This window comes from Ctenopharyngodon idella, chromosome 12 (genome assembly GCF_019924925.1).
Source record: "Ctenopharyngodon idella isolate HZGC_01 chromosome 12, HZGC01, whole genome shotgun sequence".
NCBI classification, from domain to species: Eukaryota; Metazoa; Chordata; class Actinopteri; order Cypriniformes; family Xenocyprididae; genus Ctenopharyngodon; species Ctenopharyngodon idella.
The window spans coordinates 22,704,627-22,732,400 of NC_067231.1; the positions used below are offsets into that span (position 1 = coordinate 22,704,627).

At 38.3% G+C, this 27,774-nt stretch overlaps 1 protein-coding gene across 6 annotated transcripts in view; it reads right to left on the bottom strand.

Moving 5' to 3' along the window:
* The window catches only part of bahcc1b (BAH domain and coiled-coil containing 1b), a 111,380-nt gene that overhangs the window by 81,105 nt on the left and 2,501 nt on the right, over positions 1 to 27,774 (bottom strand). For 4 of the 6 annotated variants that reach the window (XM_051914277.1, XM_051914280.1, XM_051914276.1 and 1 more), the window contains exons 1-2: positions 22,630 to 22,843; positions 20,272 to 20,605 (exon numbers count right to left, since the gene is read on the bottom strand). In XM_051914277.1, coding sequence (XP_051770237.1) covers positions 20,272 to 20,443 — 172 coding nt within the window. In that variant the 5' untranslated portion in view covers positions 20,444 to 20,605; positions 22,630 to 22,843. Of the gene's footprint in view, positions 1 to 20,271; positions 20,606 to 22,629; positions 22,844 to 27,774 lie in introns of those variants that run through there. The other 2 variants (XM_051914275.1, XM_051914274.1) reach the window with 1 other exon arrangement.

Sequence of the window (27,774 nt, forward strand, 5' to 3'; positions counted from 1 at the left end):
TGAAAGCACGACTCACATTTGAAGGGAGTCACACAAGCAGAATGTGGACCCTGAGGAGACGTACCTACAACTCATTAGTTTCTTGTACGGTGACTGCGGGAACAACAGGAACTGTGGGAGAAGCCATGTTCAGCATGTGTATGTTCATCTGTGTGTGTGTGTGTGTGTGTGTGTGTGTGTGTGTGTGTGTGTGTGTTATGATAAGGCTCTGATGGTGCTGGAGGCGACCAGGGGTCAGACACCTCATTAAGCCAAGAGGAGGAGGAGGAGGAGAGGGCAATTAACCATGATGGGGGAGAGAAAAGCAAACACACTTCATTCACTATACTCACACACAAATATGCACTCACACACACATGCACAGAAACCAAACAAAACAGGAGTGGCTGGATAGGCCCTGATCATTAATGAGTAATCACAGAGACAAATGACTTTTTCCGCTGCCCTAGGTACGTGTCCACTTACACACACACGCATCCAGAGCTTGTGCAAACAGGCATGCAGAGACCTGCAGATTAATTACTAAAGCTATTCTCTTCTGAACTACTTCAGTCACAATCGCTAATTCCTCCAGGTTGCTCTTTTTTGGTCTTCTTACTCATCTTTTTATACCCATAATGATATATCTGTGCCCTGCCATTGTGTGTGTGTGTGTACAAACCATGTGTATATATAATGTGGTTGTGCTTCTTTTGTCTTTTTCAGTTGGCTAAGACTGTACTTGTTAATCTGCTTAAGTTTTTCTTGGGTTGTTTGGTTTATGGTCTTCTGTGTGCTAACGTGTGTGTGTGTGTGTGTGTGTGTGTGTGGTCCTGGTAAACCCTACGTTATGGAAAATGTCCCAACAAAGACGGCAATATCTGAAACCCTTGTTCTTGACCTTGTAGGGATATTTTTTGGTCCCCCTGAGGAAAACAGCTTATAAATCATATGAAATTATGTTTGAAAATGTAAAAATACAGAGTTTTCTGTGATGGGTAGGTTTAGGGTTAAGGGATAGAATATACAGTTTGTACAGTATAAAAATCATTATGTCTATGGAAAGTCTCCATGAAACATGAAAACTCAACGTGTGTGTGTGTGTGTGTGTGTGTGTGTGTGTGTGTGTGTGTGTGTGTGTGTGTGTGTGTGGGTGGGGGTGGGGGTGGTGGGTTGTTGCTTAGTAATACTTTTGTCCCTACAAGTTAACAAAATATGACAAAACCTTGTTTTGGTAACGTCTTCACTATACTCCCTTCTAAAAAATGCATGATTAAATTGGAATTCTTTCTTTTCTATAAAAAAAAAAAAAATCTTAACCAGATATTATTAAATAATAAATTAATAAATACTTTTTCCTAAAAATGTATAAAGGTTTTTTATTTACAACAAACATACACTCTAAAAAAAAATCCGGAAAAATAGGGCAGAATGTACTGTACTAATTTGACAGAATTTTCCGTATTTATTTTTTTACAGGTGTTTTACCTGTATTTTGAATTTTGAACTTCATTGCGTTGTGTTTAGGGTTAACAGAAATGTCCGTAAAATTACTGGATAATGTCCTGGCAATTTTCTGCCAGTACATTATCCGTTTTTTTTACAGATTTTGTTTCCTACATTTGATGATGTTGTCACTTAGATAAATAATAATGCAAAAAGTTTAAATTGAATATAAATAAATCATTGAATTAGCTTTATATAAAAAGTAATAGGAAGTATATTACCAATTTAGTGTTTGAAACACTATTGTTCGAAAGTTTGGGGTCGGTAAGATTTTTTAATATAAGAAGTCTCCTGTGCTCTGCATCCTAAGTCTGCATTTATTTGATCAAAAATACAATAAAACAATAAAATTGTGAAATATTATTACAACTTAAAATGACATTTTTTTCTATTTTAATATACAGTATGTTAAATGTAATTTATTATGGTGGCAAAAAATTGCAGCAGCCGTTACTCCAGTCTTCAGTGTCACATGATCCTTCAGAAATCATTCTAATAGGCTGATTTTGGCGTTCAAGAAACATTTATTATTATTATTAATGTTGAAAACAATTGTGCTGCTCCATATTTTTGTGAAATCTGAGATAAAAAAAAAAAAAATCAAGATTCTTTGATTAATAGAAAAGTTCAAAAGAACAGCATTTACTGAAAATAAAAATCTTTTTTAACAATATAAATGTCTTTTCTGTAATTGATCAATTTTATGCATCATTGCTGAATAAACCTATTAAGTATTGACTCCAAACTTTTGAACGTTAGTGTATATCGTAGGGATCAAAAGATTCAACAAGGATTAAAAACCTGAAAAACACCTATAAAGTGTGCACAACAAAAAAATGTAGAAGTGTGAAAGTGCAGAAAGGTTTCTGTGAAGGCTAGGTTTAGGAGTAGAGTTGAAGGATAGATAATATAATTATCTCAGTATAAAAACAATAGAGGTTAAAGGAAAGTCCCCACCATGATTTGTGTGTGGTTGTCTGGTGTGAACCTTATCAGCACAATATCAGTACATTTTAAATGCTGAACATAGATATTAAATTGCCCTTTTTCCAAACACAAGCGCAACTGAACAATGGTTGTTTTTGCAGTTTTGCAAACAATGACACACTTTTGTGAGAGCAAATGAGGAGGAGTGAGGGATGAGGGAGAAAGCAGACACCGAGGAGCACAGGGGGTGAAGTAGCTTCCTGCTCCTTGACGCCCGTTGTAACGGCTCACTATAGATCAGATATACATACACACAAATGTTCTTTCTGTCCAACATGAGATTAACCTGCACATGCGCTCATGACATTAAAACCCTCCTTACTTTCTCTGCCACACACACACACACACAAACTCAAAAAGCCCTTGCTAAGCTAAAGCCACACAGCCGGTTTCCTGTTGGAAAGTGGAAATAGCAGCACTTGTTGCAGAGGGGTCTAGTCTGGTCAGGTCTGGCGGTGTCTTGCACCCACACTGGAACAAGCCTCTATATTTGGCCTCTCCAAGAGAGCGTGAAGCACGCCTGAAACCCCAAAGCTGAGGTACGGCAAAACCCTAGCCCTCCCATGTTGAAAATAAGTGATGGGAGAGAGAAAAGGCAGCAGTTTCCTTTGGGGGGGGTTTAACAGAAGTGTAACCAAAAACCACATCTGCTTGGCTTGAACACACAAGCAGACTCATATCAAATGGAAAGGGCTGCTTCTAGGGAATTGTTCAGTATGGTTTGGGCTAAAAAAAAAAAAGATATATAGAGAGAGAGACAATGAAAGAGGGGACACGTTCACATCACAAACCAAAGAGATTTTCTGCTTGAATTCAGTTTTTCATGTGGTTGTTCGCATGACTTTTTAAATGTGACCCATAGAAGTCAGTTTGAACAGGTGACGCTCCTAGACCTGCATGTGTTGAACACTCTAACCCATAGGCAGAGTTTGGGCACAATATATATATATTTTTTTAAAAAATAACAGAATTCATATTTTCTCATTTGTTTTGTCTTATCATTTTAGTGTCGAATGAGTAAAGCTGTTTGTTAGGATAACAAAAACTTTTAAAAGTTACATTTTTAGGCTGATTAAATATTTAAGCTGCTTTACCTCAGCAGTCTAACAGTGTTCGCCAATGTCAAAATGATCAAGATGGCCAATCAAATCAAAGAAGGCGGGTCTTACTGTCTTCCTGTCACAACGCAGCGAGAGTTTGTGGAAAGATGTAGGCTATGTAGATGTAAGTTAGACTGTTTTACGATAGAAATTTTCAGTGATCGAAAGCAATAGACTATCTAGTGATGCAAACTACTCAACTTTTTGAGTACCATACTTATTAATTCCCTTAAATCCCTTTTAATCCTTTAATTATCTAATTCCTCTATTATTATTATTATTTTAAGCAATAAATGTGCCTTTTAGTTTACTTTTTTCCACTGTAAAATTCATAAAATGTAGTAATATCTTTTTAAAATACTTAAAATATATGTTTTTAAATGTATAGTTTTGCTCTGCTATAAAACTGGCTAAATATTGCTCTTTAAAATTGTTTCTATATACTATAATTTGAAAACATGAAACCTCATTCAGTGCGTTTATTTGAGAAATTTGTAGACTAAATGTATAAAGCTTTAAAATAACTGGTTTCAAATATTTCTACCTCATACAATTGGAAATCCTGTCGCAGTAGCTATTTAATAATAATGTTAATCTTTATTATTATTATTATTATTATTTAAATATCTGATTTAAAAGAAAAAGTAAAGTGTGTGTAAGAAAACGTTCCAAACTAGTATTCATGAATAACTGAAAAGGTCATAGAAAGTGCAGGAACCATGAATGTGGTTTTTGCTGTTCAAAACTGTGTCACATGAGGAGAAAAAAAATCTGATTTGGGGCACGCTCAACTGCAGTGTGAAGAGTGAGAGAGAGAGAGCAGTCAGCAGTCTGTTGTGTGATCCAATCTCTGATCATTCTGTTCATGCTTCTCTGTGCGTGCACGTGACTGTGTCGTGTGTGTGTGTGTGTGTGTGTGTGTGTGTGTGTGTGTGTGTGTGTGTGTGTGTGTGTGCGCGCAGTGGTTAGTAAGAGTCAGGTTAAAGTTGATGAGGTCAGTGAAAAGGTGAGAGTTCCCACGTAAGACCACTGCTTCCTCTGACAACCCAACACTGTCCTCCTAATCAGACTCTTTCAGGACACACACACATGCAGGTCACACAGTTCTCACTGTCTAAAGTGACCTCTCACTCTAGCTTCCTCTCTTTCACATCTTCTAATTTTCCTTTTTTTGTTCAACAAAATGTTTGAAAATAGTATAAAAGCCATATAATGTAGCAGGTTTCCTGTAAAAAAAAACAAACTCACAAGTAATGCAGTTGAAATTGAACTTTTTATGAACGTTCATAAAAGGATCAACCATGGGCAATGGGCAACAATTTTTAATATTAATATTTTATAATATAAATTAAATATAAATGTAACAATATAATATAAATGAAATCAAAAACTAAATCAAAAATTTAAATGAAAAATAACTAAACAAGTTCAAGTTGATTAATTATGACCTGCAAATCTGGAAAGCCTAAAGACTAATAGAGAACATCACAGTTTGACCTCTTGAATCAATTTATTATATATTATTAATTTTGTGAGGAATTTATTATTATTTGTGACTTATTATTTCTAGTTTGACAGATACAGAGAAAAGCAACGCAAACAGCTCAATTTTCTGGCGTGTGTGTCATAATGTTCTCTCCCTCTCCCTTTCCTCCTTCATTCCTCCTTTATTCCCTTCTGTTCATTCCCCTCCCTGTCATCCACCTCCATCTATCTGCCTTCTAAATCAATGTGTCTAATAAAGCCATCAGCTGCGCTGAAATATTGGGCAAACATGCACTCAATCAATGCATGCAAATGCCAGCCATCCATTCAGGGCCCTTCTGAATATCGACGGCGCTGCATGGGCGCACCGTTCCGGGGGTTTGTGTACGTGTGTTCAACAAATAAAAGCAGAAGAAAGGACACATGAAGGGTTGAGAGAAGAGGAAAACCCAAGATAAATGTGTTTCATTTTCTTCTCTCATGGCTCCAAAATGGAGAAAGAGTGAACGGCAGGATAACAGACTTCCTCTCGATCCGACCTGGAGGCCACAGACATGCCCCTGTTTGAACTACTGCAGAAGCGATGTGAGGAAAGGCAAGGCTGATCCCAGATCTGAGGTTAAACGCCTCTGAAAATGAGAAGATTGGAGTGGTATTGCAGCATTCTAACCTTGAGCAAATACCAGGAAAGATGAGGCTGTGTGCGCTCAACTAAGTGCTATAGAGGTGATTTCTCCCTCAAAACCTAACAGTAAGGAGCAAATGTAAGATTCATTAGAAGCAAGGGTGAGCTCAGCTTAAACCCTGCAGAGATCTGCAGGAGAACCTGAATAAGCCACCTGCAGACAGTCCTTCCAGTCCTGGACAATCACACACACACACAGAAAATAACATAAAAGAGTAAACATGGCCGATTTACTGACCTCATCCTAACCCTAAACGCATTTTCCTGTTGTATGATAGAGGCAGTCATAAAGACTTTGGGTTTAGTAACCTCATGGTGGAAAACCATCAGAGAAGCAGCCAGTGTGAGAACTCTCTTTTATGACCCTAATCTAGAGTCAACAGCTGAGCTTTTAGCTCTTTCTCACCCTAACCCCACTTCTACACTCGAATTGATCATGAAAGCTCAATAATTAAATATAAAAAAGAACTATACACAAACATGTTAACAGTGTCAGCGACTTTACTGTAGAAGCAGTGCTCTACACTTTGGAGAGACAGGACACATTTTTCTTTTGTTTTTGGAGATACTTTGCCAAATGATTATTTTGAACAACAGACAAAGATATCCATCTGAGGTATGTGCACATGAACTGCAACAAATAGCACAACATGACAAAATAGATTGCAACTATCATAATAGTTTTTATTAATTTATTCTACTAAGAAATAATAGTATTAAAGGCCCACTGAAGAGCCTTGAAAAACACAGCATTATTCAATGTGCTGACGTAATTTCCACTGTAACAGGAAGACAGGGCGGGACATATCAAACAGCTCCTCCCTTTTTTTAAAATAGCCAATAGCATTTTTTTAATATCACAGATCAGCCAGAGCTGTTGAGCTTGGTAAAGCCTCAGTTTCCTTCTAATCTCTTACCGTTTCTAATCCTAATCTCCTCCATATCGCTTTAAAATATAGCATTCTGTGCAGAATTCAAATGGGTCTGATATGTTTTGTGGTCTGCGCCAACTCGCGCATATGATCCGCTCCGTGCTATCGTGTCTCTGGAACGGAGCAGATTTGCGGCGATTCGCGTGACTCTACCGTGAAACCAGACTTTATTCGCCTCAATGTAAAGAATATTTACAGTCTTAATCGTTCCCTATCCCCTATGTAGTGCACTATGTGCCATTCACCATGTAGACAATAGTAAACGTGTGAACAAGTGACCGATTTCAGCCGCAGCTTCAGCATTTATAGTGGAAGGGGCGGGATACTTTAGATTCTAGAGAGCTTTTGATTGGACAGAAAATTTGATGAGAAGCTAAAGTGCAGCGTGACGTCATCAAAATCGTTGTTCCATATTGGTAGAAGTGAGAGACTAAGTTTTGAATGCTTCCAAATACAAATTTTGTCATTGTTTTGGAGCACACTAGCTTACAGATAACAGTAAGGCTAACATATTCATACTAAAAGCCAAAAAAACTTCAATTTTGATTTCATGGTGACTTTAAAGATTATGCCAAACTTCTTGTCTCCTTCCCTGTGTACTGGCTGCAGTGTTTACAGGCGTTACGTTTTTCTGGCTAAGGTTGCAGACTTGCCTTCAAGTGGCTTTGGTAAAACCATTGCTTGTTTACACTCTTGTTTTTGGAAGTCAGTCACTAGTCCCGCCTCTTCAATGACATCACATACATCGTTAAAGACGGCAAGCGATGATTGGTCAGGAAGCAACATGTAGTCTGACATGTTTCTTGTCCACAACACAACAAGAATTTAGTAGTCAAAATCGCATAATCTGGCACAGTGACTATCGTAACAGACAAAAATATAATACAGTCTGAACCTGGCATTACGGCTCAATACTCCACAAAGAGGATAAAGAGTTTTTGAAAGGGTGTTAAAGAGCGACAACTCAAGGAGAGACGTACTAAAAAATAAAGGCTACGAGAGATAGAGGAGAAAAGAAGTGAAAGGCATAAGCAGAAATTATGCTAGTAACATTGAGTGGGAAGTGGATGTGTGACTATAAAGGGAAATGAATCACTTTTGTAGATTGTATGTTAAGGATCAAGGCTGCTATACAAAGGTGTGTTTGTCTGCACATGTATTAGTATGAGACAGAAAGTGTATTGAAGGTGCTGTAAGCAATATTTGGAATACAACAAATAAATGTGACATCAAAACAGGTGTCCAAAGAAGCCACACCTGTCTCTGTAACAGCTCTAGGCTAAAAAATAATGCCTTTTAGCCAACCAGAATAATTTCTGACTGCAAATCATTTTGCAGGTTTGGGTTTTGAAAATGTGAGAATGTAAGAATTAAGTTAGAAACAAGCAAAACAGCACCTTTAAACTAAGTATCAGACTAACAGTTAGAAGTGACAGAGAAAGAGAAAAAGAAAAGTATGAAGTGAGTGAAAGAAAAAAACAACTTGCATAGTCACACGGAGAGCTGAATCGGAGCCAAAGGGAAGTGTATATCAGCCAAAGTGTAATCATAGGCCGGTCTCTCGGCTATTAGGAGAATTAAAGGCTGATTGAATGGTCTTTACAGTGGAAACATAACATTGGGCTGCCTCACCATGTTTGTCTACTCATTGCAACAGCTGGCTGAAAAACTCTTCTGCCCTACTGAGAGGAGCAAAGCTATGAAGAGCGTTTAAATCATTAAAAAGATCTGAATCACTAGCTTTCATAAAACCCGGCACTCGTTCTATCCTTAGACATCCGTCAAGGAGCGAGAGGAGCAACGTTTCTGGCACCCAAGACGTGGAATCACTATAGCCTCGATTCACGCCTCACATCTTTCCCTCTTTCATCAGGCTGGACCGGCTCCATGTCCTGAACGTATTTGTGTGTGTGTGAGAGAGGGGGAGATGATAGGGGAGGACTGTGGGACTTTGACTGCCTCTGTGTTGTGTCCACAGCTGTGTGTAAGGCTCCTGACCTCCAAACAAAGCTCAGCACAGAGGAGCCACTATCTGGCAGGCATGATAGAGGACAGGCCTGCCCAGCCAGACGTGCTGAGGGAACGACCGTAAAGCCAGAGAGACAACACAGCACCCGCAAGGCCTTTGATAACCGCTGACGACTGGAGCCAGCATGACACGCATACACTCATAGCGTTAATGCAGACAGACACACACACACTAACAGGAATGGATTTAAGTTCACGTACATATATAAGAAGTGGAAAAGCACAGACAGGTTTAATATGCTGTCTATAATGACAAGAAAAATCACAAATGAGATCTGTTTAAAATCTCAAAATCTTATTTGTTTCTCACAGACAGCAATTAGATTAAATGAAGAGCAAATAGAGTCTTCTGCTTAAAGAGATACCAACAATTTTTTTTTTTTTTTTTTTTTACAAAGTAAGATTTTTAAAGAAATTAAAGCAAGGATGCATTAAATGTATTTAAAAGTTACAGTAAGACTTTTAACATTGTTACCAAAAATAAATGCAGTTTTGAACTTTCTATTCATCAAAGAATACAATAATACAATAATAAATTATTAATAATAAATGTTTCTTGATCACAAAATCAACATATTTGAGTGATTTCTGAAGGATCATGTGACACTGACAACTGGAGTATCACATTATTAAATTAAATTTTAAAATATATTAAAATATAAAACAGACGTTTTAAATTGTAATAATATTTTACACATTATAAAATACTTTTTTTCAAAAACATTGTCTGTTTTTTTTAATATCTGAGAAAAAGTTGCATTAAAACAAAAACTGAGAACTAACACGAACTAAAAAAAAACTATAGAAAGAATTGTTGGTTTAACTTAAAAAAGTAAGTTACTGGGTTGCCTTAAAATTTTGAGTTCATTGAAAGTAAAAATTTGAGTTAATACAATGAAGGCGATTGGTTTAATCAACAGAAATTCAAAATATTATGTTATCTGAACCACATTAATTATTGAAGTTGATTTGACAAAAGAAAAAATGTTGTGATGACAAATTTTTATAGTGAAGGCATTAAAAAAAGTTTCCTCTGGAAGGACTCGACTTTAGCTCAAAGACAAAACTATAGGGAAAAAAATGAAGTATTTTCATTATTATTGCAAATACTATAGCAAACATTCACTAAAACTGTAGGCAAATTATTTATGTGGCTATTTTATTTTCTCCTGATTTCCGCCAGCTTCCTGAGAACTGCTTATTTCCTCCATAATCAGATGCAGGATGTTGATTTGAAGGACAAAAACAGGAATACAAGAATTATCCAATCAAAATATGCGTGATGAATCCCATAATCTATTGCGTAGTGTGCATGAGGCTCTTGTTGCAGCAAAAGCAGCGTTACATTGATGTGTCTCAAGTAAACGCATCTTATAATTACAGCGCTGTAGTAAAAACAATGCAAATGCTGTGAAGAGAGAGATGAAGGCTTAGAGCTCCTCGCATTAATGAGCATGCACTGCGGCTGATGTCATTGCCGTGAGCCCTTTAGAGAGTCATTATACAACTTTCCCTTTCATTAATCAGACACTTTGCCTTTCGTTTTTCCTGTATTTCTAGCTTTTCCTTTCTGTTTCCCCGCACTCTCGCTTTCTGTTACTCATTCTTGTTCTCTCGCTCTTTCTATCTTTTTCTGTCACTGTCTCTGTCTTTCATTTACATGGTTCCCAGTACCCTGTCCCACCGTCTCTGTCTCTCTCTCTCTCTCTGCAGTGTTTAATGTGCCGGCAGTGTTTACACCCCAGACAGCGGGTGCAGCACTTTAATCTTGGTAGTGTCTACATGACATCAGCACTCTCGCTGAAGCATAAACCTAGCAGAGAGAGCACACACACACTCACATATACATTATATTTACACATATATCACACGCTTTCTTTTTTGTCCGTCTTTCTCTTCCTTCCTTCCTTCCTTCCTTCTTTCTTTCCTTTCTTCCTTACCTCCTCATTTCCTTCCTTCTGTCCTATCTGTCCATCCCTCTTTCTTTCCTTCCACCTCATTTCCTTAATTCCTACATTCCTCCTTTCCTTTCCTCCCTCCTTCCTTCCATGTTCCTACTTTTCTCCTCCTTTCCTTCCTACTTTTCTTCTTCCCTTCCTTTCCTTCCTTTTTTCCACTTTTCTTTCCTTACTTCCTTTCCCTTTATTTCCTTCCTTCCTTCCTTTCTTCCTTTCCTCATTCCATGTTCCTACCTTTCCCCCCTTTCCTCCCTACTTTTCTTCCCTTCATTTCTTCCCTTCCCATGTTTCTTTATGTTTTCTCCTTTTAATTCATTACTTTTTTACTTTCTTGTCAATTTTTACTTCCTTTGCCCCACCTTTACTAATATTTTTTTTCTTTCTTTCCATCCTTCCAATTCCTTTCTGAATTTTGTTTTCCTTTCATGCATTCCGCCTTTTTCCTTTTTATTTGTTTTCTCCTTCTGTCCTTACTTCATTCTTTTTTCTACCTTTTCCACCTTTTGTTTCTTTCTTACCTTCCTTTCCCTTCCTTTGTTTGTTTTTTCCTTTTCTTTCCTTACTCCCTTTTTTCGTTTGCTTCACCTTTCCTAATTATTTTCCTTCCTTCCTTGCTTCCTCGCTTTCTTCCATTTCCTTCCTCCCTTTCTTAACTTCTTCATTCCTTCTTTCCTTTCTCCCTCTTTTCACCCTCACCCATACCTCTATTCTGGGGTCCAGTGAATGATGAAGTCCTCTAATCCCCCTTTAACCAGCCAGTATCAGAGTGAGAGCGAAGCTCAGAAACTCAGAGCCCAAAGAGGGATTACCAGCAGCCCCAAGCCTTATTCTGCTGCCATGCAAACTCTAAAGACTTATAACAGTACACGCTATCATGTGCGCCAACCCCATAAGCTGCATCATCTTTAAAAAAATAAACGTATTACACAAAGAAACTTGCTGTATAATTGGTTACTTGTTGTCAGTAAGCAGACACTTTTCATTCAAAGCAGTTTACAGTATTAATTACAGGGACGATCCCCTGGAGCAACCACAGGTTAACCGCCCTGCCCAAGGGCACCATGATTCTCAGTAACGCTGCAGTTCGTGGGTCACCCCTATCTGGGATCACACCTGTTTGGTTCGCCAGCCCAGAGCTATTATCACCAGGCTACCAATACCCACGTATATGTGTATGTGTGTGTGGGTCTGAATGTGTAATTAAGTAATTAAATAAACAAGTGTACTGACGTTAGCCGATTCGTTTTCAAAGCTAGAGATCTGTTTATGGGAAAAGAGCGATAATAAGGGTAGGCTCTTTAGACTTTCACACACACACATCCACACACTGACATGCCACTTTCCCTTGTCAACAGCCCCTCTGTATGTAGTCATGCATTCCTCTTCAATTCAAATCACAGTCATTATGTTGCCATGCTGCAGGTTTGTGTCCTAATTGAGCCGGCCGTGACCACACGGTACACCTGACCAGAGATCAGCTGCACAAGCTAGACAGAACAAAGCAGGCCAGCCAAGCCATAGTCGTTTAAGCAGTTTAGTGTTAAATCAGTGCATTTTGGGGGCCTAGGTGGTGTGGAGAGGGAGGACTCTTTTAGATTATTGGAATGAAACCCACATGTTTTGACATGTTGTTAGCTTTGCAGAATTTGACTTGTGGGAGGAGTGAAGCTGAGAATTCATGTGGTCAAATAAGGCTTCATTTTTCTGTGCATTCTGGGTAAAAATGGCAAGGCCAGAGTCCAGAAATAGAACAGGGGCTATTATGGGATGCATGGAAGGCTGGCTCCGTGTTCAGGCATGACTGTGTGGTCACGGTGGTCACGGCACTGTCTTCCCCCACAGCTAGCCAACCTCCTGCTGAGTCTGAGAAACGCTAATCAGAAACAGAGAGACAGACAGATAGAGAGCAAGACAGAGAAAAAAAAAACAAGCAAGTTCTTGCCTAAAAAATAAATAATAAAAATGCAAACAAAAAGATTCAGGAAGACGATTAGGGAGGGATGAAAGTGAGCAAGGAAAACTCAACAAGCAATCAAAGCACGGGCCAAAGACAAAGGCAACGCGTCAACCGGAGTTTTGTTTTAATCAGAGAACATGAAAATATTCAGACATGCGGCTCAAAAGCAACAAGTCCCTCTCGAATTAAAGCCTTCGCTATAACAAGAGAGAGGAGAAAGAGAGGAAAACAGAGAGAGAGAGAGAGAGCGTGTGTGTGTCCCTCGAGACTGATTAATATTGAATTCCTGATGCTAATCTTTGTTTTGTGCTTTTTTTCCTTTACTGGAGTAGAAGCGACGTGTCCTTAAAAAGCATGCTTTATGTATATTTAATGAAGGCTCTGCATACATTTGGAGCGCTCGTCTTGCTGTGTGGTATCCCACCCTCGCATGATCACATACTGCCACATACTGCTCAAGATACCTAAATATCGAAATATGAACCGTGAGATAAAATTTGTTTAATAATGCAAAATGGTGACAAGCATAAAAAGTACTATATGATAACTGCATGAATAAGGTAGTCGGATTCTGCTTGGATCTCGACTGGGAAGTGTGTGTGTGTGTGTGTGTGTGTGTGTGTGTGTGTTTGTGACATATCAGGACACAAATTTGTATAATGACATGGGTATGACATAGGTATTACAATGAGAGGGTGACTTATGATGACATTACCCCATGTCCCCATTTTTCAAAAGACTTATAAATCATACAAAATTCGTTTTTTTGAGAAAGTAAAAATGTGCAGTTTTCTGTGATGGTTAGGTTTAGGGGTAGCAGTAGTGTAGGGGGATAGAAAATACGGTTTGTACAGTATAAAAACCATTACGCCTATGGAATGCCCCCACAATTCACAAAAACAAACATGTGTGTGTGCACCTGGTACATACAGGTGTCAGATGCTATTGCAGCATAAAATCCTTGATGATATTGCCTGATATCATCTAAGTATCTGATGGTGATGAGCTCAGCACAACTGTGAAATTATGTGTGCAATTGTGTGTACCAAGGCGGGACGATCTGACCTTGGCGAGGACACACAGGCTGATCGATTATTGATCACTGTATGCACACACATGCACAAACAAAAAATTATACAGCATCCATGATTCAGAACACACACATTCCAAAAAAAAGAAAAAGAAAAGGGAAGTGGATTTCCCAGTTCCTCCAAGCACACACACTCCAAGCAGTCAGGACTGTCACTAGTTTCCTTGTCCAATCACACATCCTCACCACAGAATGGAAGCACTTTCAAGGTTTTGTTTTTGCAGCCTATTTAAAATGTCATTTCTCTCTACTATCAGACATCAAAGCCAATGTGGAGGGCTTTTATTTTCTAAGCCAAATCCCAAAATTGTTTCTCATTTACAAAAGCTGGCTGCAGGCCGAGTCAAAGTTTGGACTTAATAATGACAGCAGTGGAAGAGACAGTGCGAGGGAAAGAGTGCGGGAGGGAGGAGAGAGAGATTCCCCACATGGTTATAATATGCTGTGGTAGTTGAGTCCATCAGTCGAGGTGTCACAATGAAAAGTAGCTCACAGGATGTAGCAAGCAGCATGTAAGCGCACACACGTACACATAAAAGAATTAACATATTTTGCTCAAACCCTGTACAAAACCGGTAAATTTACAGGGTTCAAAAAAAAAGAGATGGTCCTGGCCCGGACCAGTGTGTTATGTGAATTTTTTTTAGATTCTCATAAAAAAATATATGTTTGTAAAAAAAAAAACTCTATATTATATATATTTTACAGACATATAAAAATATTAAAAATATTTTACATACATAAAAAATAAATATAAAACATATTTTTTTTTTTAATTTTTTAAAATTTAAAATTAATTTTATTTTATTTTATTTTATCAATAAAAATAAAATAAAAATAAATAAAAATAAAAAAATAAAATAAAATAAAATAAAATAAAATAAAATATGCCAGTGGAAATGTAGGTATGGCAAGCAAAATCTGACCTATTGGCCCAACTAGGATAGCAGAAAAAATCCTTACTGTTCAGCATTGATTTAGATTCAATTCAGAGATTTTTTATAACTCAAACATTAGACACTTAAACATTGCTGTTTCATGCTAAATTAACAAGAACATACACTGCATTTTCATATCTGCAGTATAAACTAAATTTCAAAGCGCTGAAGAGACCCCTTACAAATTTCAGAGAAGAAACGTGTAACCCCCTTAAGGAAATGTGTAAAAATGAGTGAGACAGCTGAAAGAATCACATACACATGCTAAACAAAACAATAAAATATAAAAAATGCTGGGTGTTAAACTGATGAAATCCAAACAGCAATGTTGACGAGTCAGGAGGGCTGTTTTCTTGTGAAAATGTGAGCCAGTAGGAAACAGAGAAGGAGGAGGAGGAGATTGAGAAAGGGAGGGAGAGAGAGAAAGAAAGAGGGAGTCTGACAGCTGTATAAATGAGCTCTGTAGCTCATGGCGCCCCAGAGTACTGCCTCATTGTTGTGCTGATCCAATGCACAGCAGATGAACCCAGGGTTTAAAAGTTGAACTGTGTGTGTGTGTGTGTGTGTGTGTGTGTTTGTGTGTGTGTGTCTACTGACCCTTATTTGCTTGCATCCGTTATTAAGGATAGCTTATGTGTGTTTGTGTGCGATTGTGTCTGTGTGCATATTACAAGCCCTCCCAGTGAGCATTTTTAACCCAGTCAGTTCTCAAGTATCAGTTGCACAAATCCAAGTCGGAAGGGCAACAATTTTCAGATTTGGTGTGAAAACACCGTATCATATGTCAGGTGTGTAATAGGGTGCATATTCATGTCTGAGTTGCCATGCATGCCAAAGAAGAGTGTCATTTACTCTCACTTCCTCATTTAAACCCTCCTGCTTTGCATTAAATCTATAGCAAACTGTAAGGAAATATCTTGTCAGCATAAAACAATCACATTCATTTGAGTAAGCTAGATTTTAAATTACATATCCAGTGCTTTAACATTTTAATTCCATAATCATCTTTTCAGCCTCATGTTTTTTCTTCTGTGGAATACAAAAGAAGATATTTTTTTTATCCATAAAATGAAAGTAAGCGACAAAACAAAATTAGACCCCATCGATTTTAATTGCATATATGTCCAAAAAAAAAAAAACAGAAAAAAGAAAGTCATACAGATTTGGAATGAAATAAAGGTGAGTAGGCCTAAATAATGACAGATTTCTTGCGTGAACTATCCTTTTAAGATGAATGCAGGTGATCCGGTGTTGTGCCGAATTTCAACTCCCTGCCTAATTACTACCCCCTCGTTGAAGTCGCTACCTGATTGCCTAACCCTAACCCCACACCTAATCCTAAACCTACCAATACATGGGCGGTAATAATTTGGTGGGTGTCAGAATTTGGCACAACACCGGCTTCAACGTTTTGGAAAGCACCATATCGGCCCTCATGACGTTCATGGCCCAGCTGTGCTTTTGGGAAATGCAGCCCTGATCAATAGTCACAGACATCGAAAGTGATGATATTCCAGGCGCTGCAGTGGGTAATACATTTTTTATAGGTGTACATAAGAAGGTGTACATATCAAATATTAATAAATGATTTTCTGCCGCCATTGATGACGTGCAGATGCATTGTTTGAGGGGCAGCGGTGATGGGTGCAGTCGGGCCAGGGCGTTGGGACTCTCTCAGCCTAGTGAGGCACATCAAACAGTGAAAGAAGAGACTGTGTGGTGGAGGGGAGGGGGAAACGATGTCGCTTCTGCCAACGAAGCTCTGCTGAATCACACACACACACACAGAGCGCCGTATACACTCGCGCACAGCACTCAGCTGGCAGGCATAGTGAGTGGCGATGGAACACGCCAGGCTCTGTGCTACCAAGCAGAGGTAATTGGGCCAGATTACCAACCAGGTGGAAACATTCAGCCGCTCTTTTTCCTGTTCTCCCTCTCTCTCTTTTAGTCACTTTCACTCGTCCCCCCTATTTTGGAGCAGCGGAAGAAAAGCATGCCATTTCGGAAGTTTAGAATTAAGATGGAATCAAACAAAAACAAAACAAAAATCAAGGTAGGGATATTCCAAAAATGCATTTAGCATTTAGGCCTATGTATTACAAGTGATCCAGGGATGATGCAGAGACAGACACAGGTGAAACTGAGAGAGAAAGAAAAAGAGATACTAACTAGATTCCAGCAAACGCAACTAATTTAAACTACAAGCCCTATCAAAGGCGAATGGCCCGGGGGCAGCAGTACCTCAGTGCGGAACAGGGCTGCACCGCAGAGGAACGAGTGGACGGGGAGGGTGAGACAGGTTAGGATCAACAGCAGCGCAGACAGCATTGTTAAATCAGGACTCAAGGCACACAGAAGCAAGAGGAAGAAGTGATATGAAAGAAGGCCGACCAAGGTTTGACAGGGCAGACCACTGCTTTTGCAGAAACATGACTGCTACGACACAAAGCTACAAAATAACTCTCTGTAACGCCGAGGGTGAGGCCAAACGGCCACGTGGATGACTGTGACAGACGGGGTGCCACCTAATTGAACTGCGGGTTAGTGTTTGTTCCATCTGAGAATAACTAAATTATTCTCTCTCTTAATCCATCTACCAATCTATCAGTATTTGTCAGAATCAAACGGTTAGAAAATGGTAGCTCTGGCTAAAAGAGCATACCATAATGCATTTCTTACTTAATTTCACAAACATTAAGGGACTTTTACACTTTCCACCAATCCTGCATGTCTACACTCTAGGGATTTCACTTTCTGTGTGAGTGTGAGTGTCTGAAATAATCCAATTTAATTAAAAGGGAACATATATTAAATAACTGATAAATGAAGCAGGAAGAGAAAAATGTAATAATGTATATACAGATGAAAGGGAGGAAAATATGATAATATCTGCTTATATGTATATATATATATATATATATACCCTGGACCACAAAACCAGTCGTAAGTTGCAAGGGTATATTTGTAGCAATAGCCAACAATACATTGTATGGGTCAAAATTATCAATTTTTATTTTATGTCAAAAATCATTAGGATATTAAGTAAAGATCATGTTCCATGAAGATATTTTGTAAATTTCCTACCGTAAATATATCAAAAATGTATTTTTGTGAGTGGATATGCATTGCTAAGGACTTAATTTGGACAACTGTAAAAGCGATTTTCTCAATATTTAGATTTTTTTGCACTCTCAGATTCCAGATTTTCAAATAGTTGTATCTCGACCAAATATTGTCCTATCCTAACAAACCATACATCAATGGAAAGTTTATTTATTCAGCTTTCAGATGATGTATAAATTTCAATTTCAGAAAATTGACCCTTATGACTGGTTTTGTGGTCCAGGGTCACACACACACACACACACACACACACACACACACACACACACACATACATATATATATATATATATAGTTACATTCCATGCAAACAAAAAGGGCAAGGTCTAAAACTTAATAATAAATTATTGCATATGATGTAAAATAATACACATAGTATCATCTTATACTGTCTATTCTGTATGAGCAGAAAAGACACCTGTGTTGATTAAAAAAGCCTCAGCGGAAGAACAAGAATTTGATACGAGCGCACACACATACTCATACACATACACACAGACACACATACACAAGTAAATGATGCACCTGTATGGCATGAGCTGGCGTCCGCCTTGAGGCAGACGTTACAGACATCTGCTGAGGATATGGGGGAAAGAAAAGAAAGAGAGAGAGGGGAAAGAAAGAAGAAAGAAGAAAAGGAGATCCTACTGTACACATTATCCGCGCGCACTGCCAGAGCAGCATTTGATGTGCACGCGAGACCTGAGCAGCACAACAAAATCCATCAATCTACCGGCGGTGCGGCTTTTAAAACGCATTCAGCTCGACGACAGTCGTCGAAGAAAGAGACAATGAACCGATTCAATACATTAGAGATGAAAAATAACGACATAAGATGTAGGATACATTTTCTCGAAAGCAGCTATCGTAAAAGAGGATTATGGAGTTTATTTTGTGGACTTTCGTTGTTTGTCTCTGTGTGGGGTATTAGGGCGAAGTTGTCTGAGTAAGGAACAAATAAAAATTACTTTTAAGAAGGCAGTGGGTGAGGGTATATAGCAGCGGGAGGCCGGAGAGAAAGACAGCCGCTAACGACCCCATCAGTACCCGCGCGCATTCACCGTGGGCCGGGGACCATCAGGGTCAGCGAGCGCTGTGATAGATCTCGCTTCTGAAATTTCAGTCTACAGCACGGCGAGCGTCATGCGTCGATTTCGAATTCGACCGAAAATACGTCAGCTGAGTTTAAATCACAAGGAATATAATGTCACGAATTCGACTGAAAATATTTAGTTTGAGTCTAAAGCATAGCAAAACCAAAATCGAAATACATTTTAAATGCACACACCTAATTTCATATAATGTAATAAAACTAAAAAAAAATTACATTTTAAGCCTATAAAAAATATATAGGCCTATATTTAAGCACACCAACTAAAACAACACCAAATGGAATTTATTTATTTCATGAATTGTTTAGAACTATTAAACTGCTGAGCACATTCTTAAAAACAATACGTCAGTCAAAAGGGTCAACAATACCTCAACAATATTAAAAGTTATATAGCCTACAAAATGACAAATTATGGAATTATGTACATATGATTTTCTCAGTGATTAGTAACAAATGAAGCATCCACAGACTGATATACATATACGAACTTATATCACATTAATAACCAAACTACAATGTGTACCTCTACCCCAAAGGTACTTTGAATGCTGAAGACACTTGTTAAATCTAATGCATGCACTGTCAACTCATTCGCACCCCGTCACATCACCGCTCAATATAGAAACCGGATTTTCTGGTATTACAGACGCCTCTTTTAGCACACACACACACACACACACACACACACACATACACACACACACACACACAGAGAGAGAGAGCTACTGACCCTAATCTTGGAGACTTCTCGAACCACAGCGCAGACACACACACACACACACACACACACACACACACACACCAAAGCTTGTGTTATTAACTTAAAGCAGCTGTGGCAGCAAACCACTCAAAGATGCACCCTAATAATTAACATAAAATCATAGGGCTTTACTTGAATAGATATTACCAAACAACTTATTTTGTCAAAAGAAAAGTAGACGTCTGAATGAGCGCGAAACAAAGAGGGCAATCCAGCTATGAAGTAACAGTTCGTTATTAACAAAACACTATAATAATTTAACCATCAAAAATATAATTAACAAATATAAATTCCATTTTCCTATATAGTAAAAAAATCCCAGTTAAGGTTGAAGGTAATTTTCTTGTCCGCTTTCTTATGATACGCACTGCTATCAACTAGAAACGACCAGCCTTTTCGCAGCTCGTGTCAGACATTTTGCAAGTAATGTGTTCAATAAAACGCTATAATTCTGTCAGAAGCAGTCCGTAGCAATAGCTTATCCCCAGAAAGACCTTAATTTCCCAATAAAAAGTAAGTACAAGTACACGTCAATGCGCTTTTCTAAAGTTAGGCTATTTAATTCTGCTAAAAAAAAGTATGTTTTAAAAGCATTCACTTCTCAGCGGGGGAACACAAACACTTACCTGAATGTGGAGGCATCGCTATATGTGAGGGGTAATATTTCCCAGGCTGAAAGTGACCGGGATGCTGCACTGTCGTGTGCCCGGTAGGAGTGATCCTCGAGGCGGCTCTGTGAACCAGCGCGCCTCGCTCTGCCAAAAGGTGCGGCGGAGGAGCGAAATCCCGTCCTTCCATCCCGATAAAAAAACGTTAAATCCGAAATCCAGAGCGGGAAACCACGAGAACCGAACCAAACGCCGCCCAGATGTTATAATTCCGTTAAGAGTTTCGGTTAGGTCTTGCATTCAGCACAGTTTTGGCTCTGACGGCCAAAAAAGTATGTCCCAGTCATGTTTTCTGCAACACAAAAATCATAAAATGTAGTTTAAATTACAAACCACTTACATGAATGAGTGATGCAAATCCACAAGATCGTATCATGTTAGTATCCTTCAGATGTGTAATGGTAATCCTTCATTGTACGTCCATTGCTGCGACTGCTGCCTAAACTACACATTCTCCGCTCGTCTCTCTCATCTCACCACAATTGCGCGAGCTTGCAGCACACCTCCACTTTTACACAGAAGACTCACTGCAGGCTATATACCATTTACAGAGAGATGCCAAGATCAATACATTTTTACAGTATCCATATGAAAACCCAAGGACGTTTTAAGCAAAAATAATGGAAATTGGACGAAGCTAAAGCAGTCCTTTCTGTCTTTCACTAGACGAGATAAAGAACATTAAGAAAATCGCTGACGTTTGGTATGACTGCTTCCATCGAACGCATCAAACTATAAATGTAATTTCTTCGGTCAGTTTTTCTCATTCGTTTCACTTAATTAAACTGCTTTGTTCGTCTGAACTAGGTTTTCTGTAACCTTTGTATATGGGGTAACAACACATGGATGATGGCGTCTATATTTCACCTCTGGCCTCTAGTCCTTAAGTTTCCGAAAATCAAGGGTAAAAGCAACATCTTACGCTGTTGCAGATGGAGTCCTGTCATGGCAAAATGGTGCATTGAGAGAATTGTCATGCGGTATTACTAATGCACCAGATTTGTTTCAAAGCATCCTCATAACATGCTTGCGTAAAGTACTTTTGCCAGACTATTGAACATTGAAATGCAATAATTAGAAAGTCTGCCCAACAGAATTACAAAAGCTCGCGCGAATGGTGCTTATCACACCGAATCCCAGATAAGAAAACGAAGACATTTTAAATTTCAAAATATAAACGAAAGGTCGTATCTTCAGATATTTGACGCTCAGAACGTTGAATGTTTCAGCGTTTTGCTAAACGAGGCCTTAAAACGTTGGAAGTTCCCATTTGAGTGTGAGGATGGTTGCAGTGCCAAATTTCTGTAGCCTTGGTGCTTTCATTAAAAACAAAAACTGAAAAGAGAGAGGTTGTAGAACAGTGAGTGAATTGACGTACACAACATTAGCTAGTAAAAATTTCTCAAATAATGAGCAAACGCTAAAATACCTACAGAATAAGCTCTCTGAAGCGCAGAATTAAATGCAGTGCACCATTTTTGCGCTGACAAAGGACATTTTAAGCAAATATGTAACATGTCTCTACATCATGAAAAGAAATTGGACAGAAATTTTAAAGCATGAAGTAATTTGAACGCAGCAACCTCCCACTATTAACCAAAGCCGAACGTTTAACATTTATTGGGATCTGAGATCTATTAGGTTTGGCTCGGAGGACGGATGGGAGGTGAGGAGGAGCACATGAAAGAACAGGTTTCCTAAAGAAGGTTTTGAGTGTTAGGAAACGCCATTTCAAACTCTGATAAAATCCAGACAATTTTAGGAATCATGGTATTTCAATGTAAAACATGTCGACGTAATAAAAGCATGTGAAAACTAAAAATTTAGCTAGTTAACAGGCCTATATGGTCAGTTGTAATTTCATAATCAACTGCCCAATATTCATTCTACAAGTAAGGTAAATGCGCTTATGTTCTTCTGCCATCGCGTCCATTGCATAGCAGTTTGCAAATGTAAGTGGAATTAAGTCTTTTAAAAGATATAATGTGTATAATTTTTTTTTTCCATTATTAGACAATAAGACATTAAGGTCTTCTCTCTAAATGAAATTCATTCTTTATTCAAACAAAATAAAGTCTTGAACTAATCTTCTATTATTATAATGGTAATGATTATTATTATCATCATCTTCATTGCTCAAACAAAGCAATAGAGTCGGATGAAAATAAAGGGATATTTTTCTTTCACCCCCTGCAACACAAACTCCCTAATTTTGTTTTACGCCAGATGTTCTTAAAAAAATAAAATAAGAGCAGCTCTTGAAGGCAAATGTTTATTATTGCACGCATATAAATACAATATAAACGAATTACTTACTGGTAAGTTATTCCTTGCAAAACAATAAATGGATTTAAAAAAACATGATACAAAAAATACGTAAAAGAGAGCAGAAGCAGAATAAAAACATATGGAAATGGTTACATCCTAGAGTCTGCTGATTGCAGTGCGTGTGCAGTGCAGAAGTTCGGAGATGCACCGTAGTAGTAAGAGCTTCTGCTGAATCGAGCCCCGTACAAGCAGTCAGAGGCTCTTTCCTGAATCTGCTAGTGCCACTCAAGGAGAAGAGGGGGAGGTGACTGTGGGAGCAGTCGCGCCCATTGGTCTAATACCTACATGTCAATAAGCTCGTGCAGCGCGCCCCAGGATAAACAGTGGCTCCGATTGGATGGCGCTCTGAGCCAATGGCGTGTCAGCTGGATCAACTAAACAAAACGGCGGGCGCTTTATTTGAGCTTTCCTGTCTCGAGACTAGTTCAGTGTGAGGCACGACCACATGGTTACTTATGCAGCCAAGAGTGCCATTATTTAAATGACTTCAAACTACAGAAGAAACGCAATTCGCAACATTTGAGTTTTTGACCCTGCTTCAAGAAAAGCGAGGAAGTAAGCTTTACAAACATGACACATTATTAGTTGACTATTGATTATTTTAAATGACAGACGGTGTCTCACTGAGTATAATAAAAACTGAAAACTGAACAAAAATTAAATATGTAATTGAACATCTCACCAGCCAAACGTAGGCTAAATAAACTCTCTATTTCTTTTGTGAAAAATACAGTATCATTCAATTTAAAGCATGTCACTGCACGTTAAGAAACAAAGCACCAGTCAAATTAACAAATTTAACCCTGATCACATCAGGATGGTAAATCACTTAAAGCCCAAACTATGGTGCAATGGCAAACAAAGAGTTAAAATCCTGGGCCTCGTTCTTAAAATGGTTTGATTGGTTGGCGTGTTGCCAGAACGCTGTCAATCATAGAATGTAAACAAGGCTCTGATTGGCTGCTGTCCAGTCCGCACTGGGCTGCCTGAAAAAAGCAATTACTGGCCTTGCGGTTTCAAGGCGGCCCAGAGCTGGATGATGAAAGGAGATAAGGAGGGGCGGTTTCAAGGCCTCCCCTAGGCGAACCTCGTTGGCCCCAAAGCTAAAGGAGAGTCAAGAGTGACTTAATCAAAGGGAATGCGTTAAAAAGGGGGAAATTACATGTTGTATTAAATTTAAAGTATAGATTCTCGGATTAATATCGCTTAATTCAACAGCAACATGACAATTCTAATACATGGAATCTAAAAGACTAAAACACGAGAAGGCTGGAAATGAAGGCAAAAGCGACCAAAACGAGCGTGCGTATACTGAGGATTTTTTATGATGAAATCTAAACAAAAAAACTTCACACTGACTGCGACTTATAACTTTGAGTGGATATTTAATAACAGTAAGTAGTAAATGGCTGTAAAATATAAACTAACAATTACACGCTAATACGAACTGGTATATATGCCGTTCTTTTTTCGGTACAAATGCAATTCAGCAAAAACCTGGGAGAGTGAACTGGAAAATGCTTATTAACAGAAATTATTAAATTATTGTTGTGTATATTATAATGTTTGTATTAGCACACAATGCATTATTATTAAAATATAAAAATATTTTTGATTGTCAAATGATTTTTTTTTTCTTTCTTTTAATCAATAAATATATACTGTACTGTTTTGGCTTTGTTGTATCGTTTTCTATAGGTTACTCTGCAATTTTTCCTTTTTTCCTTACCTCTTTAACTTCAACCCATGAAACTTCATCCAGCAAAAGCTTCTGCGTACCACCATCACAAAAACCTTAAGGCAACTTCAGATTAGAACCATTAGAAGAACTGTAATTTCATGAACGTGTACAATACGTTTTTGTTACCATCGTCCAAATGTAACAGCATGGATTTTCTTGTATCTATTTGTAAATAAATAAATAAAGGAGGGGGAGAGGCGTCGACCACCATTAGCTTTATAGTGGATATAGAGAATATTACGTTTTTAATATTTGCTCAATATATTTGGAAAAAAAGGCACATAGCCTTGTGATTACCAATAGTGTATAGAGAACAGTTACCTATATATTACATACCACATACTGAAGTAGGTTTCATATTTTATATATTTTACATAGCTATAGGTCTGCATATAGTTAAAAAAATATATAAAAACTGAGCTCATTGAGGCCATCTAAACAAAAAAGAGAGAATGTCAATAGACTTACTCAAATAAAAGCTATACAATTAATTGAACTTTTTAAATGAAACGATAAAACATTCCACAAGGTGGAATCAATTAATAATCAACAGTTCAGTAAATCATTCCATTAATGTATAAATTGTTTATGATCCTGTAGGCGTGGGGCTTGTAGTAAAGGAAAGAAAAAGACAGAGATAAAGAGAGAGAAATAAGGTCAGTCCCGAAAGAAAATGCCACTGTGAATCAGATTCAATAGACATTTTCGCCACAGAAGTATGAAATCAAGTTGCAAAACGACCCATAAGCAGAGGCTCTTAATATGACAAAGTACACAGTCATTGTATTAACCAACTCTACAGTAATTGTTACAGAGTGTGTGCTATGCCCTACCACCGACCTTTCTGCCCCCCCTCCAAAAAAAAAAAAAAAAAAAACTGGGGAAAAAAAAAGCAATAACATTGGGGCAATAAAGAATTCTGTTCTGCAATATACAAAGAGGTGCAGCGCTTTAAGCAGATATCGGAACTTAATTTATTTAGTGACAAGAAAGACCCTTTTATTGTTGGGTTTTTATTGGCTCCTTTTCGCAACTTGAAAGGTGGGGGTGGGGTGCATTTTTAGTGGTGTACGGATAACACACACACACAAGCAGCCCATGCAAACACACATTTACACACAAGCAAAGGCACTCTCCTTCTCGCATACAGGCTCGTATAAATACATATAGCCTACATATACCTGAACACAAACTCAGTGTATTTCTTCCTTTCTCTCTCTCTCTCTCTCTCTCTCTCTCTCTCTCTCACACACACACACACACACACACACACAATCTCCTCTCTCCACGCGCGCACTTACACACATTCTTTCTTTTTTTTCTTTCACTCACGCACACACAAACAGACACACACTGTCCATGTGCCAGCGCGAGCTGCCCTACTGTGGGACGCGGGGATAATTAATGCGGAGTGACTGATTGCTCTCGAAACAGACCAGTCCCGCGAACGGCATTGTCCGTGATCAATGAAGCGTCTCTGATTGACACTTTCCCTCCATCTTCCAGCCACATTCAAACTACCGGAACGGGGCGTTTGTCACCAGCGTATAGGCCAAGGGTGCGCAGAGACGCAGTTATTGTCAGGCCTAAGTTGCACACCAGTTTTAGATAGTGCGAGATCCCTCTAGTCTGCCTTTGGCAAAAGAATAAGGATGCCTGAATACTAGAGCCCACTCTGTCGAATGTATAAACGATGCTTTACATGCGCCTACACGTCCATGTAGGTTAGGGGATTTTATGTACGCGTCCGTTGGATGAATCATTGTGACAATGCACTCCATAACTGGTGACGAGGATGGAGCATGTTCAGTCAAGACATTCATTTCGCTCACTGGCCAGAGATGTCTGCTCGTAAAATTGCACGAGAAACACGATTTTAAAACATCCACTGTATTGAAAAAAAACCCAACAATTAATTAATTAATTAATTGATTATTGTGTTACTAGTTATTAATCTTGTATCATTTAACGAGCACATAGTGTAAAACTGCTCGTTCCTGCTAAATGATACAGGAACATCAAATTATTTTATTCATTGGTTGAAAAAGAATCGATTTGAGAGTGCACAGGCGTCTTAAACCTCCGACAAGATCTAAATTAGGTTGATTTGGTGACCTCTCCTCTCATGATTTAAGTTAGGCTACTGCATTTGATATCCAAGTGAAATATATTTGGAGCTACTTTTGAACATTTGCAACCATCAGAATTACAAAATTCTTGTGAAATGACTTGGCCTCTGGGAAGTGTCAGGCATCTGGGACGTGTACACACACGGCTTGGACAAACGGTTTAGAAGGCCCAATGTATGCAGTACTGGTTTGTATATATCTGAAATAGGGACTTGTATTTATAACGTTGACATTATAAATAACCATTTATAGGCGTAAGAATAGGCTATTTAGTTTAAATTTGTGTGTTTTGGGGTCTGTCGTCACTGATCGAAGCGTTAGGTTATTTGTGTCGATGACCAGAACTTTACAAGCAAGAACAACACGGTCTTATGAAATCATAGCGACGCAGAAAGACGTAGCACAGTTGATTTTAGCAATCGCATATGAGGGAGTAATGTTAGACAGACCTGACACCGAAGTCAAAACTCTACCTGAAACGATACGTTAAATCAATGTAAATGTAGCTATGGGGTTGGAAACCCAACCCTAACCCTAACAACCGAAGAATACTTTGGGTTTAAAGTGATACAGGCCCTGGGATAGTTTTGAATGATAAAAAACAACTCCCAATAAGAGTGAATACCGACTAGCTGCCCTTTATAAATTCCAGGGAATGGCGTTATCGATAGAAAAAGCCCATCTGTGTCCAATTAAGGGAAGTACTGCTTCACCCCCATAAATGGCACAAACCTACCTCATTACGACCTGTTTTATTGTAAAAGCTAGAAGTCAAACTATAGAGAGGTAGGCTAAATGAATCTAACAAAAATAAATTAATAAATAAAAACACTTAAATAACGTTGCTTTGATTTAATAAAAAAAAAAATACTCAAGAAACTTTCTGCTATTATCTTGCAAATCTTCTTTAGAAAAACGAAAGCACCAAACGGCGCAGATGAAGGGGAAGTAAATATGCCGTTGATATGCACCAATTCTTGACTGACCCATTTATAATGAACAAGAAACTGAAGACTTGCCCCCCATAGTGCTTCATTAATGAGACTGTCTTATAAATACCTTTAAAAACTGTTATAATTCGTAAAATGCTCCTTAAAGCTTATCTCCCAAATTTAACATGACTAAAGAAATTGAATATTAATCGGATGAGTGGTCTAATTACTAGGAAATTAGTGAATAATATTACGTCAATACCTATTTCAAGTAATCTCCTTCGTGTTGTACCGTTGTTCAAAATACGAGTTAAAAAAGTATCCACATACA